The following is a 19301-nucleotide window of genomic DNA, read 5'->3' on the forward strand; positions in this document are numbered from 1 at the left end:
GTGACACATGCTTTAGAATTTCATAGTAATTTCTAACAGCATCTATATAGCTTGAGGGCATAACTTCTCCGGATGAAATAAAGGGAACAAAACTGTCAACCCTTCTCTAAAAAGTGTAACAGGCTTTCTATTTTATTTTCACGGTACGACCGAACACCCCTTTATAACCAAAGCAGCGTTCTGAACGCAAGCTCAGCAAAGTGCATTTGGAAAGGTATGCAAAATGTGTTTTCAGGCATCTGACGTTACGGGCACTTACAAAACATACGAGCGCCGTCCACACAATGAAGCCTGCCATAGCAAATATCTTTCTTTTTTAGTCTCTGATAAAGCAGGTAAGCAGATCAGTCACTCTACATTAAGTTAATCAGAAATTGGCTTACACCAACAAAAGGAATTAATTCAGAATTCAAAGTTGATGTTCTTTGCTTAATCTTCTTGATTCCAGACATGACATACTAATATACAGTAGATGTGTTAATATCTGGATGCAACAGAATGCACTGACGTTACGGATACCCTTTTTTGTTATGGATTTAGACGGTCTTTTGATTTTATCCTAGTGAACTACTTGTCTGGTATAGTTAGGAAGGCATCCCATATTCACTACTGTGGAGAAAACTTTTAAGAGCTATTCATGTATCAAGTTACTTCTCCAAAGCAAGGGCTGTGTTTTCTTCTGGCCCACAAACAGGACTGCAAATCGTAAGCAGGGAAATGGTGACATCCAGTGCTCAGATATTATGTAAAGCGTATGCATCCTCATCGTGCTTTTTGTTTGCTCTAATACACAGACGTGTTACGCTGCAGCAAAGTACTATGAACATCCCTGATAAACTTAAGAAGAATTTAAAACTCTTTGAGCTTCAGGTTTCCTCTTTGAATGAACAACAAATAACGCAAACAACTTTGGAAACAAGACCATAACCTGCCACTGTGGTAGTTTTTTTGAATCTTACCAGACTAAGAATATTTAGGTCAGCCCTTACATAATTCTGTTTACATTAATGAAAAAGGCAGGAGCTTATATTAGAGATCTGTTAGAATTACACCTCCAAGAACACTTGCACAGCTGCCTGAAATGGATGGTTTCGACGGCAAAAGTAGTGGCTGACCGACACGAGTCTGCATGCCCACCCCATCGGTTATTTCTTCTGCCCCCGTAGAGTAACGCAGCACTGTGCTCCAGTCAAGATGCTGTAAGAGTACAAAAAATATGCAAGAATCAACAGGCAGAATGGGAACAAAACCCTTTTCTTTCCATAAGGCCAAGCCAGTTATCGTAAAAGTGAGATTGCTTAAAAAGATAATTTAGTTATAAACATGTTAATTCTCAATAAACCCCAGCAGGAACTAACTCCCTATTTCCTCATTCACAGGAAGATACAGGTAGCCTGAATTGCTAAAAAAAATAATTCAAAGACTAGGAGAAATCAATGAAGAATACAAGAAAGGAGCCAAGTGGTGCCTGCAGATGGGGAGGTTTTAGACCCTCCGGTAGGCTGCACACAAAAAGCTGGGGGAAGCTAGGGTAACAGTTCAGACATGTGAAAATAGACCCTGCTTTTCTTCAAATTCAGTTAGTGAGACCAGGTGGGACTGGAAGTATGAGAGTTGCTTGCAATGATGGAGAACAAAAAAAAAGTGGTAAGATACTGTCCTGGTTTCAGCTGGGTTAGAGTTAAATTTCTTCATAGTAGCTGGTATGGGGCTGTGTTTTGGATTTTTCCTGGAAACAGCGGTGATAATGCGGAGATGTTTTGGCTGTTGCTAAGTAGCGCTTACACTGGTCAAGGACTCTTTGAGCTCTCCGTGCTCTGCCGGGTGCACAAGAGGCTGGGAGGAGACACAGCCAGGACAGCTGACCCCAACTGACCCACGGGATATCCCGTACCATACGACATCCTGCTCAGGATATCAAAATGGGGAAGAAGGAGGAAGGGGGGACATTTGGAGTGATGGCGTTTGTCTTCCCAAGTAACCGTTACGCGCGATGGAGCCCTGCTGTCCTGGAGATGGCTGAGCGCCTGCCTGCCCGTGGGAAGGAGTGAATGAATTCCTTGTTTTGCTTTGCTTCCGCGCGCAGCTTTTGCTTTACCTGTAAAACTGCCTTTATCTCAACCCATGAGCTGCCTCACTTTTACTCTTCCAGTTCTCTCCCCCGTCCCACCAGGGGGGAGTGAGCGAGCGGCTGCGTGGTGCTTGCTTGCTGACTGGGGCTAAACCACGACAGATACTACAGCTAATGTCAAAATAATTTTTCAATTAAAAGCAGCTTTTTTCAGGAGCGGAGTGGAAGCAGAGATGCAGGCGTTTACATTCAGGTACCCGGGGCCACTGCACAAACTTCACAGGTCACGACAGCAATTCACCAACGTTTCCTCTTCATCACTGGGGCTATTTTTCAAACTCTGAGCAGCTTTTCTTTCCAGTTAAGCAGCAGACAAAAAGGCTCAAAAAGCATTGCTCCGCCTTACACTTGTACATTTTTCTAAAACAAACCAGGTCTGGTACAATCTTTCAGCCAATGCAATTGAAAGAACGACTGTCTTAATTGCAGAGATAGCTTTGCACTACACTTTTTTTTTTTTTTAAAGATGATAAAAGATCTAAGAATCCAGGACGTTTACAACTATTGTTATTATGAAACACGTGACATGGGAAAGATTAAGCATCCTGGTTATGAAATTTCATAAGGAAAAAGTGAGACCAACTTATAAGTCTCTAACCAAGAGCAGTCAATTCAAGGAGCAAGGCAGTTACTCCATTTTGAAAGACAATCTGGATTCTGGGTAGTCAAAATTGCATTTCCCTACACGTTCTGAGGGGAGCTTTTGGCTCAGACACCACTATTCCCAAATCCCAAAGTCTTTTTGGAGCCCAACATTAAATTACGGACCAAAGTGCCTGACGCCTGCGGACTTAGTTACATTTTTCATATTTGGAGGTTTACTAACACCAGAGCTTAGAAACTGTCAGCTTAAACAGCAGCTGTAAATCAGACCTGTAATAAAGACTCAAACACGCCCCCTGCTTTTCCCCCAGTATTCAGCTTTGCAGGTAAGACCAGCTCCCAGAGGTGCGCGGTACTGCAGCTTAGGGCGACTGGGACTCCAGAATGTAGAAGTGTTCAAAAATCCTTTCCAGCATACAACTAATTTAATATAAGCTCGAAGAGAGCACAAAGATGCAGTTTTATATAATTTTTGGAAACATTCAGCATTACTGGAACCAGAACAGCCCCTTGCTTAGGGGGTCCTGCTCAACCCCACTACAATTACCCCAGCACCAACTTACGAATGCACTGCTTCTCGTCCCTGCTCTCATCTCCTGAGGCATCCTGCTCATAGACTCACGTTACTCCTAAATACTGACAATTAGCAACCTCTGCTTTAACTGGGCTTAATTAAGAGGAACTTCAGTTTTGATACATAATTATTTGTCTGTGAGATTAGTTGTTCCCTCCTTCCCCCAGCACATAAAAAAGTAGCTTTAATGCTCTCAAAAACTAAAACTTGCAAAAATAAATACAATTTTATATAACAAATTTTAGCAAGTTTAAATATTATTCTTCCTTGTTCGTACGTAATTTCAGCCACCTTGTTTATGATTTCTCCAAAATACACTGGCATATTCGAAATAAAAATCATTGCCTGAAAAAGCAGACGGGTGAGGCTGCTGAAGCACATTACCTCGCACTCAACAGTTACTTAAGGACGGTGAGAGCACCAATTAGTACGGTCGGCAGCCGCTCAGCCTCAATGCTTCATTGCACCAAGAATGAATGCACTCCTGAAAAAACGGTTATTTTGAACATATCCTCATGTATAATCACCCATCCACGACCACGTAAACATTGCAGCAGCTACAGAAACAACTGAGCTTTAACTGTTCAAAAGACAACTGAGCTACGCATTAACTACCCTGGTTCTGCTCCTGTGTAACGCCATCGCACGCCATCTGACGTGCACAAAGAACTTATAGCCAGAATGGATTTAAACTGAAGTTTAAATATAGTTAATTATTTTTTAATTAATATTTCTCTCGCCTTAATGAATTTCTTACAATGGGAACAGTTACATAAACATAAAAAATAGATTAAAAAACCCCATCTGATGCAGTCTGCTATAGTTACCTTCCTCATTTTCAAAGAGATTTCCAACAGAAAAATGTATTTGGGTACGACAGTGGAATTTGTGTCATCATGACCAAGCGATTACAGCGCACAGCGAGATTCTCCCGCGGCTCTGCGGTCCTGGTCCCCATGGAAACCGGACTCGGATATTGTCCTCCACTCGCTGGAGCACCGAGACTTGGGAGCCTTTTGTGCCTGATGAGATTTCTTCCACAACCTTCCAGCAACAGACCCTATGCTTCCTCCTGACTCTTTCCTAATTGAGATGCAAATTAATCTCTGTGGCTGATTACACTTCCCTTAAAGCCCCTGACAAGTGCAGCTGTAACCGGAGTTTACAGACTTTCCAACAAGTGACTTCAGCTGTCACTACTGGCAAGATGCTGCCCCGGCTCCCCGGCACGCGACCCCGCGCAGGCAGCGCTCCCCGCGGGCGCCACGGCCGCCTCCTTCCCCTCGCGCCTTGCACGGCGGCAGCGAGGGTAAGGGCGCTGCGCGGGTTGGAGCGGGGCCCCAGCAGGTATTTCACACCTTGCTGCTGCTCCAGCACAAGCACTGTGGACTCAGTGCCTTATCGCTGTCAAACCATTTACACCAGATGAAGCCGCCAATCAGTTTCTAACCACACTTCAATCAAGACCATTTTAAGCTACTGACTCTTATTACGGACGCTGTCTTTTAACGTGACCCGCGTGACAAACAAGCGGCAGGCCGCTCCTCGGCTCTGCCTTACGCAAGCGTCTCCGCGCTCACCCAAACCGCAAGGTTACGTCCAATGTGGTGCCAAACACCGCCCGTTAATTTTCCGGGATACCTGCTTTTCATTTCTCCCTTCTACTGAAATTCCGGGTTATCTGCATCTCCAGTCGGACAAAGTTACCGAGCTCTTCCATTCACCGTGCAAGTTGCTAGGCCCGCCTTGCCCCCGCTCCCCCCGTAGCGGTCGGCAGCGGATCGCCCGAGCAGCGCCACTCGCTGCGCGTGCACCCTTCGGAGCTACACCGCAGCGTTACTGCCTTGGACAGGTTCAAACACAACCTTTACACATCCATACGCTTACAGGCCAATTTCTGGCTCGCTAAGAATGTCAGTATCTCTCTGTGCTTCTAGGGAGTAATTATTGTTGCCCTTTGCTCTAAGAAAAAAAGTGTTTCATTAGCTATAGTAAGAGCTGTGGATAGCTTTCTCTCCCACTCCGGTGCTGTCCTGACGGGATCGTCCCACCACATTATCTTTGTCCAGTTTCAGAAGTTCCTCAATCCACTTCCATTTATCAAACAGACAAGTGGCAGTTGATTCACCACAGATATCGTTGGGGCAAAAGCAGGCACAAAAAAGGAAGAAAAGAATCTGGGGACAGATGCTGTTTCAGCTAGCCCTCAAACATATGCTGAGAAGCGGCATGTGCTATCATATTTGTGCTGCTCATGTTTCCCTGGGGGCGAGGGGGGACCCAGAGAGAGACCCCGCTGCAGAGCAGGAGCGCAGCAGGCTGGTGAGCACTGCTCGCTCACAAAGGTTGGAAGGCAAAAGATGAGCAGGATGGGGAATTGGAGGGCTCCGACTGGGAGCGAAGTGCTGGGATAGCAGCGAGAGGCAATAGGATCTCTTCGTTCTTGTAACCCCTGTGAAATTTACTACGCTGCTATTTTATTATTACACTGACTATAGAAGCAGATGGATTAAGCCGAATTCTGCATAGAAGAATTTTAGTAATTAGCTAGATTTCTCTCATCAAACAAAAGTGGAAAACTTGGCAAGTTTTGAGTCATCTGTCAGGTACTGCCACGTTTTGCAGCTGATGTATTGCGTTCAGCTGCTTACGCAACAACCACCAACTGTCTTTGTTTTGAAACGAGTACACAATGAAGTGAGTAGCACAGAAATTTATTTAACCACAACGCTACTTTCAATTTCTGATGACTTTTGCAAAGTATACTGCATAAAATTTAGCCCTTAAAAAAAAACAAACCACAAACAAACCCCAACAAACCGCAACAGTATTTTGAGGATATTTTGTTTTAAAAACACGTGCCTCAAATTAATCAATGTTCTTCCAAAGATCAAAACATTTCATTGACAAACTCCTCCTCAAAGTCATATGGTGAGAAAAATACTCAAGTCAAAAGCTCCCCGAAATAAATGAAAATGCTGTGAGTGTTGGCCCCGAGAGAAGCGATATGATTAACAAACCAAGCTTCATAACGTTTCTAGCATAATTACGGCATTGTGAGCAAATCCTAGAGTAAGTGAAACCCAGTAATAATGCTGTTAGTCTGTATATCAGACAAGAATAAAGGTCTGTGCTACAATTTCTGCAGCAGAGAAGCATACCATCTAGTTGTCCTCCAGCAACTGTTAGAAATGTGTTCTGACAACATCCAAATACAGACAGGGCTGGAATAAAACTGGAATTCGGGAACCGAAACATCCGTATCTGTGGCCAAACGCTATTTGCCTTATTGACGTAGTAAGTCCAAGCGGAGCCAGTTGGACTACTTCTTTGAATATCAAGATAAGAATACAACTGAGCTCTGTGTATTAGCCTAATGCACACTGTAGATAATTACTGTTAGTGTGGAAGAAAATCGAGTATCATCATTACTTACAGTTCAAAGCATCCGTGTTAAGTCCAAGTCCACCACCAGCGAGACTGAAACTGCTGGGGAGAACATTCTTGTCATGTTATGATCTTATTTTTAAAACACTGGATAGCAACTGGGTGTGAACGACTGAAAACATTGAGCTTGACGCGAAGAAAGCTTTGACCTTTTCCAACAAAATCAAACGGGAAGGATTCTCACTACAGCTTACCTCTCTGCGGAAGAACATTTAGAAGCAAGAACCCTACCAAGGGGAGCCTTGCCCCAGCGGGAGGAAAGGATACAAGCTCTGGTAGAGCGGGATGAGCGACTTGACAGCTCTGCTGGCATTGATGCACGTGGCGCATATGAGGCTTGGCAGCAGCTTTGCAGTCACGATTGCTCCACTGAAGAGAGGACCGAAAAATGGCACCTGTGGACCCCAGAAGAAAAACAAGGCGTGTAAAGCTGAGCCAAGGGAAGCTGAACGGTTAGCGTAGAGCACAGGAGCAACTTCCAAAACCACCAACAGAAACAACATCCCCGACTCCCAGGCGGTTGGGGGTGTTCACAGCAAGGCATCTGCTGCTGGAGAGAGGCGCCAGGGAGGCAAGAAGCGGCAAGTTTCCCACTACCCTGCTCTAGACAGTGAAGTTATTCGGTTACATTACAAGCGTGAGCTTGCTCTAGGTCCCCTCTAAGTCACGGCACGGAGACTCCTGCAAGTACAGCAGGAGAACGCAGAAACAAATCGCCGCCACAGGCTGTAGCTGCAGAGCCACCACCAGCCAGGCCAGCAGGTCGGGCGGGGGTACCCTTGCTGTATCTTGCATATTACTGACGCCTGGAAAAACAAGCGTCAGACCCACTACAGAAGACCAGTATATTATTTTGCCATAAAACAGTATGACCACATTGTTTTCCACACTGGAACTTCCAGTGTGACATTAATGCCCTGATTTTTTAAGTTTTTAAATCTCCCATAATTGCCATGAGTATACTTTACAGGCATATGCACATTTCACAGAGTATTCACTGGGTAAACATGAGCTTGTTATGCGTATGAACAAAATTTGTCTATGAATTTGAAACCAAGATTCCATTCTGAGCAGATATCGGGAGCTGGTTTCTGTCTTGCATCCCAACAGGAGACCCTGATTCACTGGTTGTATCCGACATTGGCAGGAGTTTTTGTACAGAAGCATTTGTTTCAGATAATCCTCTATACACTCCTTCCATGGACTTCACTACAGAAAAAAACCAAAATTGAGCTGGTCCAAGTTAATGGGGTCTGTGGAGAGCAGAGGGGATGGCGGAAAACTACCCCCTCTCAGAGGCAGTCTCCGTAAACACGGCTGGGACGGGCAGAGACAGGTCTGTCCCAGCACGGCGCGTCACGGTGTTAACACACTGCTCCGTCAGTGTTACCTCCAGAGGAAACCACCATATCATGCTGTTTGGTGACATATGGCTCTCCAGATAAAGGCTATACTAGGTAAAAGAGACACTTAATAAAAGTGAGAAATGTCTGGAATTGCATACACATAAGACTTTCCCGTGTCAAACCCAGGAAATTTTAATGCTTGAATAAATAATAAATTTTAGTATTTACATGTAGTCGAACTCATTTCCCTTTCACAAACTCAAAATGAACAAAAAAGAAAAACCCCAACAAAAAAACCCAAACAAACATCAAACCCAGAAAACCAACCAACCAAACCCCAAGCAGAACCCTGAACAGAAGCTAGCAGCAATTATCAATATTTAAGCTATGGATTTTTTTCCATCTGTACAGAGGCTTATCACATAAATAAATACCCCCTATTATTCTTCTGCAACTGCTTCTGGGTGACTGTGACAGTCATTCAATAAATGGACAAAGGGAATAATATAAATCCCCTGCATCTAGGGAATTCCTCTAATTAGAAGTGGCAATGAATTACAGAAGAAATTTGGTTTTAATATAACATCTGCAAATGACAGCTGTCTTTTCACACAGTTATTTTGTCATTCCTTTACTTAAAATAATTACCCGCCCCCCAAAAAACAGATTAGTGTAAAATGTTTCCATAGTGGGTTTGCCTTTTTTTTTTTTTTTTTTTAATGTTAGCTTTACTTTCGGGGCAGTTGGGAAGAAAAGTGACAGCCAGAAAATCTATGCCACCAAAGTGATAGTGTTCTAGAGCATCAAGTTTTTCCTCTTTAAACAATAAGATTTCCAAGTGAAATTAAACACATACTCTGCTTACAAGTATTGACAAAGGAGAAAAAAATATGTAAAACTATGTTTTTATGTAAGTACAGATAAGGAGGTTAAGTACATACCAGTATTGCAATTATCCCAACATACAAATACCAGATATTAAAAGTCAGATTAGCGCTCACGTATGCTACCGTACAGGGAAATTCATTGTCAGGCTTTTTGACAAGCCATTTTTGCTTGCAGGACCCTGTTTCACCGTTTCAAAACCACCTGGAATTTAGGGAGTGCGGCAGATTTTCTTAACACAGTATTACAGGATTTACATACTTAAAATAGAGATAAGGCGTGTGTATTTTATACTCCTTATGGATGTGTCTATATAAATACATACACGTATATACACACACTCATGTTTTTTAAAGTCTTTTAGTGGGCACTCTCCAGCAAATTTATCAAAAATATCTCCAATGGGACACTTTAAAACAAACAGTTTAATAACTGTTTTCTCTGGAAGTTTAATAGTCAAACTGCAACAAATTGTACTTTACTCTAAAACTCCTTTTAAACAGAAAAACAGGCTAATTCAAGCTGAACCTGTAAAACCTGAGAGCCTTCCTTAGCATCCCTGAACCCTGTCCCCACGGTGCAGAGGTAAAGGTGCAGCGGGTGCTCTTTGGAGTGACTTTCATGAAACTAGGAAGCACGCTTCAAATAACCAAACCGATGATGTCAAGAACCGGGTCCTAGGCACATGTTTTGTCAAGAAGCACACCTCCGTCACAACCCAAAGCTGGCACACGCTGGCAGGTGGAAGAAAAAAACAATGCGAAGGGTGGAAGCGGCTCCATTCGAGGGCGACCGATTTTATGTTGCCAGAGAAAAGCAAGCGTAGCCCATGTGAAACCAGAGCCAAGAGCAGCGTTTGCCCAGAGCGGTTGGTAGCTTTTCGACGTGCGGGGCTAACCCTCTGGAGACGCGCAACGGCGTCGCTGCCCTGCCTTACAGCCGCGGCGAAGCCAGCGGACCTCGCTGCTCCCCGGCAGGCTCGGGCTCCGCGAGCCCGCTGTCATACGAGGAGCACACACGCAGCCGGACCATACGCCCGCGTGGACACAAAGCTTGGAATTATTAATTCCCGAGCAGATCTACCGGCCACGCCGAGGGTCATTAAAGTCAATGGGACTCGCATATCGTCAGCTTCCATCTGTACAGGGGCTCTGCCCTAACGAGGAGCTCGGGGGGGGGGGAGACCAACTGCATGCAGAGGGACATGCTCCCTGCTCAGCACTCCTCTCTAAGTTGGTATTAAATACCCACTTGAGGAGAACAGTGTTTTGAACTGTTACAAAAAATATATTATGCTTTGACAGGAATCAAATAAAAAAAAAAAGGAAAAAAGAGTAAAGGGAAACATTCCCTTCCCTGAGTACTCCAAATGTCAATGCAAGTTATCCACAAGAACAAAAACTAATATTCAGCCCACTGCAAACACCTGCTTCATTACAATTTCCGAGTAAAAATAATTATTTCTGTCGCATGCAGTAAAAGTAGGCAAGGTTAAATAAACCTTTTGAGCACAAAGGCTTCCCCTCTATAGCAAGCAGCACTAGTTAAAAGAGTGGGGAATGGGTAAATTATTGTACCAAATGGCTGAGAATTAATCTCTGATGACTAGCTGCAATCTAACGAGGCATCTGTGTCCCAGGGAACCCGCAGTATGTCCCTGGCGGTATGTGCAGTGTGTAGAGTCTGCCTGGCATTCTTTGTCCTCTTTTGCAGGCAGCTTTTCGTCTCATTGTTCAGAATATCCTCATGCATCTGTGACGCGTGGAATGCATTCACACTAACAGACTTACTATTGTCTTCTCTCAGAAGCTTTGTCGAGCAAAGACTGCATCACGGTTCCTGATAATTATATTGCTTAATTAATCAAGACAAAAAAAATTTGCAAATCATTGCCCGGTTGCCAAGCAGGGAGATAAAAAATGAAAACAATACAAGCTGAAGCAATATAACAAAAGTAACAGCTATCTGATCAGAAATTCTTATATAATGAAGCTATTAATGCTAAATCGGTTAATGTTAACATTGCTCCAGGTGTCTCTACTTAGATGCAAACAAAAAGGCTAACATTATGTATATAAAAGGCCAAATGTTGCCATGGATTCTGTAACCTGATAGAGAGGACAGCCTTTTCATTTGATTAGGGAATGCAATTTAAATACCAGGGACTGAAGCCAAACAACAGACATTTCTCTCTGCAAGCCTCTTTCATTCACCCTGAGGTCAGTAGCTGGTGAACAAAAGGTCAGCCACACTTGCCCTGGAAATGTCTGGATTAATTTTATTACATTGTAATGGTTTGTACTTTAAATGTAGGGATAACACTAAATTTCCAGTTAGCTATTATTCTTTCTGCCCGTCGGGTATTTTTGACTAATATGTAAGATGACATAGCTTTTCTCGATTGGCTTGTAGAATTTTCAAGCATGTTCGTTAGCGCTAAATTCTGATTTTCCTGACGGAACATTAAAAGCTAAAATTCCCAAGAAGTAAACGGCAGAGCTCCAAATCAAGTGTAGGAAACCCCCCACTATTTCAACCTCTAAAAAATTTTCAAGTTTGAAATGCCTACTGGCGAACCACTAGTTGTTAATATCTACTAGCTCTGTCATGCGCAGCTCAAACATCCTTGTACACAGATGGCAAATATGTCACCTGATGTACGCATTTTTCCACAGCTCGTTTTCCTCTTGGACAAATATTGTCCCTCATATAAGGGAAATGGTATTTATCACACTGATTAGTTTCACAACGTAAATTTTGTATACATTTTTGCATCCATAATGTAACAGAAAAGCATTTATTAAAGTAGCTTTTTTTTCTAGACATGCACAGATGTACATACACACACTCCCCTGACATTTTGCAAAGAAAAAAATCCATTATTTCCAAAAAATGTCTAAAATGTGGTCACATAACAATGATTTAAACACAAAATACTAAACCTCAAATATTTTGTTTGCTATAAGGGTATCCAATGCCTACCTCATTCCATTGAGTGAGATTATGACGATGGTCTCAAAAACGTGTGAGGTTATGCATGGTACCATACGTATGATGGTAACCAAGCCGTATGGGGTGAATTAATAGCAAATGAGCACCCTAAATCTTTATTATTTTGCTTTTATTGCTGCACATTGGAAATTCACAGTGATTTTAAACATTGTTCTTTGTACAATAACTCCTACAGGTTGAGAATTCTGAAGTATTTCTTTCAGCACTAAGCATGAATATAAAATGAATTAGTAGCCATTTTGATCGCTGTTAATAATTCCGGTTTTAAAATAAAAGCTCATTGCTCAGCACGCCTTTAAACTGAGATGGACAGATTATATTTCGTACTTGCTGGGAACCCCCCGCCCCAAACCGTAGAACACTGGGCTTTATTTAAGCAACAAAACAGTTGGTCACTTGCATAACACATATGACAGACCCCGTAAAGCAGTCAAAACATACCTCCGGTTTCTTCATTATCTCTATGAAAAACATGTGATTCTTCATTGGATAAATAACGATTAAAACATCTCCAAAATCGGTTGGTATAATGCCTCGGCGGTAGTTCCTGGTGTGTTCCGACCAGACGATGTGAACCTCATCATTTCCCAAGTGACGAAGCTGCAACAGCAAATTGGCTCTTTATTAATCAGAGTGATAACAACAGTTTATGAGAGGTCATGGCTTACAAATTGAATTACAATGCTCAATAGTAGAAATATTTCATTATAGAAAAAGTTAAAATATTGTTTTTCTCCAGTTGCTCATGAAAAGACCAGCTAAATAATTTGCTTCATTCAGAACGCATTGTTGTCTGATGGCTTAATTAAGTAATTATCAAACTAGCCATTAGCGCGCTATGTAAATGTACATTACCTACAATAATTTAAGATGGAAATCTGAATTACTAGGACAAAACATTAACCAACAGAACATCATATTCCAGCTAAAATAAGGTAGCTGTCACAGAAATATGAACTGCCTTGACTCAGGATGTCAAGAAGATTCCCATTGTGAACCACTATTACTGAATTTATTACATTAAAAATATCTCCCTTCCTGACTCTGTCCAGAGAGGACTTCTGTTTGAAAAATGTATGCAAAATACCTGAGCAACGTGAATCAGAGAAGACTGGGAAATACTGCGGGAGTTACCTTTTTAATTTAGAGCAGAGTTGCATAAAGTACGGATAAAATTTAAATGTGACATATACAAAATGCATCTGAAAGCCTGTGTGTTTGCTTTGTTACTGGAGGAACTGGAGGTGATCTAACAGATGGCAAAAAGTATTTGGCAATCACGTACAAGCTACACACAATAGTTTCAACTGTAAGCTTTAAAGTTAAAATTTAATCCACATGCAGAATGCCAGCCCAAAGCATAAAGAGAATTTAAGTCCCACTTACAGCTTAAAAGACACCCCCGCCCCCACCCCCAATTCGGTGCTAGCCCCTGGAACAATGCGCACAATAGACCTAACAAAGAAGCCAAAACGTAGCTCTGCCTTCTTCACTGTCTCCGTGCGGGTGGGGAAGGAAGAAAAAGAAACAAAAACAAAGGTCATGATTTTCCTTGGTAAATAACAACGAAGTAATCTCAGCGCGCCTGGATCAGCCCATATTGTGCCACTCAATTTTCCCTTTTCAGGACCAGGTAGCGCCTTTAAAAGTAAAGGCTTCACTCCTACATATTGGGTGGCGAATTGTACCCTAGTTGTAACCGAAACAGGGCAAAACCATAATACATTATGACAATCAAAAAGTTAAACCGAACTTTGCCTACAGTTTATACTCTAGCAGAGTAAAATAAAGCTAAGTTCATAGAGTGACATAGATTGTCAGCTTATTTTAAATGAAACACCAAAGAATAAAAGATATTTTTAATTCTGTTTGAAGAAAATGCAAATCATTTATGTCTTATAAAAACACAGACACATTAACAATACTATTACTAGAGCTTACACGTACAAAAATCAGTACAAATTACTGTTCTCATGGTCGCCCTGATTTCTGTGCCTTATACAAATAAAGCAACATCCAAGAAAACACTTCTGTTGGTAACATCACAGTGCAGACTGATACACGCAAAACTAAGCGGTAATTTACACGTATGACGAACATCCTGATTTCACTTTCTGTGAACAGATACAGCTAGGTCACCGTAACAGCGATTAAAAGCAAGATGCAAAGTTTAGTCTTTAAAAAACCAAAAATCCATCTGGCTACAAGACTTTGTGCACAACAGGTTATACATACTGAGGACCTAAGTGTTTGCCAAGGCTATTCCGCGCACAGCCGAAGCTGAGCTGTAATTTTCTGTGAAAGCTGAGCGAAGGAAGGACCCGGCTCACGCCAGCTGTATTCAGAGCAGCCCAACGGCGATGTATTTGTAAGCAGTGCCCACAATTTATCAGGCTGAACCCAACGCATCCTGATACTGGAGTGAGTTCTGGCACTAGCTTCGCAACACAGAGAAAGCCCACGACAGCGGTACTTAGCAACCTCTGCTTCAGAGAGCCCAAATACATACGGAAACAGAATTCTGTAAGGTGATGCAATTGTCCGGTCGCACAGGGCAATTCACAAGCTGAACACAGCTCGTCTTTCTACGGAGACTAACCGTGAAGAAAAGGCTCTGTACTGCCTTGCCTATTGCTTTGGGAGCGATAAATCACACATGCCGCTATAGAAATCAAAATATGTCCAAACACTGCTTAAGAGACCCTTTTTAAATCACAAGGAACTATTCTGATAACAATCAAATACTTTTCATACAGAAGAATCCCAAAGCGCTTTGTACTTATATCGCATCCAAGAGAACAGAATTCAGTAACCAGGGAGAAGTTAGCTCAACTGAGGCTTGCTGTGCTTGTTTGAGCAGGAAGCGATGGCTATGAGCTCGAAATCTTGCAAACAGCATGTGATAATAAATTACTACCTTTGCTACAACCCTCATCGCGTGAGAGTAACTCCTGTTAAAGCTTGACTTACTACTGCCATTGTTTTGAGGTCATGCATCCTTAATTATCATATTTATAAGGTATAACATTACAAATATAAAATCAGTATTAATCAAAAATGTTATTGAAAGTTAATTTAATTGATAAACATTATGATAATCTTATCAGTGACAACTAACCAGCTGCTATTCTCCTGTATTATTCATTCAAATATGACCTGTGGGGTAGACTCAGTACCCTGAAGGACACCAGCGAGATTTCCTTAAAGTCCAACGCAACGCAGACGATGCGTTTGGAGCCAGAGTCCCTTGCCATGCTCTCCATGAAGCTTGGGTGGGTGGGGTGGGGTTGGGGGGAAGAAAAAAAACTATATTAAAAAAAAAATAAATCCCAAAGCAGCCAGGAAATAGATATACGCTAAAAAGCAAACCCAAACAACAGACCGGCTCAAGCACAAGCAGTCAGATTTTTTTTTTTTTAAGTTTACTGCAGACTTGACCAATCTCTCTACAAACGTTCAGGGAAATTGCAATTGCTTCTCCTCCCCGAGCGAGCTGACAGCGCACGGGTTTTCAGGCTGCACATAAGGGCAGTTTGGCCAACACGAACGAAGTGCACGCGTTCTCAGCTGCCCAAGCTCAGGCACCGCCACGGCTTGGTGTCGCAGCTACGCCGAGCACTCAGCGCCTGGAAGCCGGGTCAGCGTACAGCTGCCCACACGCGTCACGCCGTCGTTCATCGTATCTGGCCCGCGTTTCCCAGCCCCAGCGCGGGCGCCGGGGCGCAGCCAGCAGCTCCAGAAGCCGCGCAGCCCGCCTCCGCGCCGGGAGGCTCGCCGAGCGCCGCTGCTCCCCTTCGCTCGGGCAGATAGCTTTCCAGGCTCCCCGCCTCGGCCGGGCTGCACGCTGCCTGCCAGGCACCGCGCCGCCGCCGCCGCCGGTCACGGTACACACCTCATGGCCTGACCTCCTTTCCCTGCTAATTGCATTACACAGCCAGCTGGCTCCAGAGAGGAGTCGTCTGTTTGACTGAAGAATTTCTGCTTTTGGGGAGGCATGGCTGCTACTTTTGCTAAGGAACAGTCGGGCCTGACATCCCCATTGTCTGGCTGACAGCGTACCCATCCTAAAATCTAAGTTTTATTTGTAAATTAACCACGAAACTTCCTGCCAGAACAGTGCTGCCTGGAGACTGATAATGTGTGCCTTTCATTCCCTTTCACTCTTACTGTATCACTGCCAATTTGTTTTTCTGCTGCTCGCCAGCCCTAGGCTATAAAAGCCTTGTAAGACATAAGTGCAATTATAGTCCTGGAGTCAAATGAATTGGACAAATCCAATAGCACAGCCCTGTCCCCACTTTGCAAACCCCTACAGCAGTTAGATTAGCTGCTAAAAATCTAATCTAGCTGTAGCTAACAAATTTCTGCAGCGAAGGAGCAAGAGTTCAGTATGGGGTTGCAACCAGATCTCTGAATTGAAAAAGTTCTGCTATGACAATGGAGAAGATGGAATAAATCACTTATATTTTGCAGCTCATTTTTAAACCGTTCAGTACAATTTATGTAGAACAAGACAGGGGAAGGTAGGATGCTGTTACTGTGATTGATTTTCGTTCCTGCCACAAGACAGCCAGATTAAAAAAAAAAAGTTTAGAAGCAGTGATGCTGAACCATACAGCAGCAACAGATAGCAGCTGAATTTTGTTTTCCACTAGAAAAGATTTCTTTCAGGGCTAAGCCTTATTTGGAGAGGGTTTTTTTCCTCTCTCTCTCCTCCCCCCCAATGAGCAATATAATATGTCAGCGTATATGTCAAAGGCATACAAACTGCAAATTACAACTGTACTGCACAAAAATAAGGGGCCAAGTTCATACTCAGTGGAAGTGCTGCTCTTCTTGTGAATTTATACCAGAAATGAATTTATCCTCTTGTGTTCAGTAGAGATAAAGAACCATAATAACATATTTAAGTAAAATTACTGCATCTGCTTAATTCCCCAGCCCACAGAATTTATGGCCTGCTGTACTACTTCCTTGGCCAGCAGGTGGTAAGACCTTCTGTTCAGCTCTGGAGCTTGCGAGCCAAGCACACTGATTGGTATTGAATTCTTTTCGCCTGTCTGTAGGCAAAATAAGCAGAGAAGAAACCACAGAAATGACAGAGATTTCAGAGATAAGGGGGCCTTAGATCCCAGCTAGTATCCATGCAACCCTATCTGATGGAAGCAGGGGGAAGGCAAGGAGAAGTTGTGGCCCCCATCGCATCCTGATTGGCAATGGGATAAGGTTTTCTCACTAATATTGTCCTCTGACACCATGCACAGTTCTCTCGCAGCAAACTTTAAAATGGAGCGGGCACTGACCGACAACATTGTAATCTGCCTTCCTCCCACACGCAGCTAGGAAAAAGAGGCATTAACGGAACCAAGCAATAAACATCAAAATAATCTTTTTAACCTGGCCATACTGCCCCAACACCCTGAGGTGAGGACCTAAGCCCAGCATGCACTAACTGTTCAGCGAGCCAGCGGAGGTATTAGAGTACTTGTGACAACCTTGAGAGTCGCCACGATCTCAGATGCAGCATCGCACTTGATCGTGACTCTGTTAACCAGGTCTTGCAGAATTCGCAAGCGCAGGATCGACAGGTGGGGGAAATAAATACATTTTCCTCTTGTTTAAGAGTACGTTGCAGGCAGGGACGTGTTTCAAGTGCACGCACCGGCCGTGGTCTGCACATGCAAAGGTTGCCAAAATCAACATGGAACTTCTGCAGACTGAGGAATTTTGCTGCTGAAGCGTCAATGTACTTGCCTTTATCCATTTTCTAAACAGCCTCCACAGCTGAGGTTCACAAGTGAAATTTCAAGAAATGGACACTTTAGGGTTATAAGGGTTCCGGCAGGATGTTTAATCTTGTCTTTAGAAATGGTTTGGATATATAATCATGCTCAAAACACTGGTTTCAAATGCAGGGTCGTTCATCCATCAGCATTTTCAAAGAATTACAGAACTATAAATCTTCCAGAAATCTTGCAGTGCTTCTGAAACGCTTCTTACCTCCACTCGTAGCTGCAGTTTTGTAAAATTTGTTAAGACGTCTACGCTAATTTGCACAGAAATACATGCTTGCCTACAAAAAAGCTGTAACAAATTAAACAAAATATTCTGTGCAGAAGGACAGAACCGTGGGAGATTATACATTAACAAAGATCTCTGGAGGTCATCTGGTCCCACCCACTGCCTACAGTGGGGCCAGCTCCCGAGGGCCATTAGGTTGCTCAGAGCTTGGTCCTCCTTTACAGGAATACACAGTTTGATCCCTGCAGGGTTCCATTCCTATAGCAGATTTAAGGTTTTTTTTTTTTAAATCTTAAAGCAATTACTTTGCGGCATTTTCTGTGGATAATATGTACTGGAGCTGGCCTTGTTTCCTAGCACTTCAAGACTTGGAGGCTGGCAACTACTAAATGCTTTTGCTTTTTCTTTCTCACAAAGAAGAAATTATCTTAAAGCAAACATAGGGAAGACAATTAAATAGAATAACCAGACTCTGTCAATGTCTGTGTTAATCCCTAATGTGGGTGGGAATTCAGAGAACTGGTAAAATAGACTGTTTGCAATTAAACCCCATTTTTACCTCTTGTGGTAGCTCTGTCAGACTCTGCTTCCTCCTCTCCCAGGTGATATATTACTCAACAGCTAGACAATCTTTCACTGCCTTTGCTATGCTTCCATAAAATCCAGGAACGATGATTTACACGGGAAGATTAGACTAAACAACCAAAATTTGTGTAGGAAAAATAAGACTGGGAAAGACATGGCAGCAGCTCTCCACCATGAGTAAGTCTGCTGCAAAATGAGCTGTTCTCATTCATATCTATGCGGAATTAAGTAAGAATAAATGGGATTATATTGAAGCAAAGTAGATGCTACACGACATTTTCTCATGGTACAGAAAGTGGAGCATAGGAATACGTTGCCTAGGGAAACCATAAAGCTTTTATCACTGGACTTTTAACTAGCAGCTAGATAAATACTGGCCAGGAACAATAAAAATACAGGGAGTCCTACCTTGGTAAAGTGACAGACTATACAGCCTCTTAGTACGTACCACAGCCCGACTTCGCTATCCTAAAGTACTCAGATTTCACTTTTTCCCATAGCCATGTAAATCCACTAATACAAAGAGAATGAATTGCATACATAAAGAGAAACATGTAATTTTGTTTAATTTTTTTAAATGACAGATATCACAATAAAAAAGAAAGCATTTAGCTTTACTATTAAATGCTGGGCAAGTCTTCACGACCGGTAATCAGAAATTCCACCTTATTTCAAGGAAAACCACGTGTTATTTGGA

The 19301-nt window shown here is 42.8% G+C and overlaps 1 protein-coding gene across 3 annotated transcripts in view; it reads right to left on the reverse strand.

The window, feature by feature from the left end:
- RALGAPA2 (Ral GTPase activating protein catalytic subunit alpha 2) overlaps positions 1-19301 on the reverse strand; it is a 132841-nt gene that overhangs the window by 40970 nt on the left and 72570 nt on the right. For all 3 annotated transcript variants that reach the window (XM_064445503.1, XM_064445502.1, XM_064445504.1), the window contains 2 exons: positions 12440-12598; positions 7023-7150 (listed from right to left, as the gene is read on the reverse strand). In XM_064445503.1, coding sequence (XP_064301573.1) covers positions 7023-7150; positions 12440-12598 — 287 coding nt within the window. The remainder of the gene's footprint in view (positions 1-7022; positions 7151-12439; positions 12599-19301) is intronic.

This window comes from Phalacrocorax carbo, chromosome 3 (assembly GCF_963921805.1).
Source record: "Phalacrocorax carbo chromosome 3, bPhaCar2.1, whole genome shotgun sequence".
Lineage (NCBI taxonomy): Eukaryota > Metazoa > Chordata > Aves > Suliformes > Phalacrocoracidae > Phalacrocorax > Phalacrocorax carbo.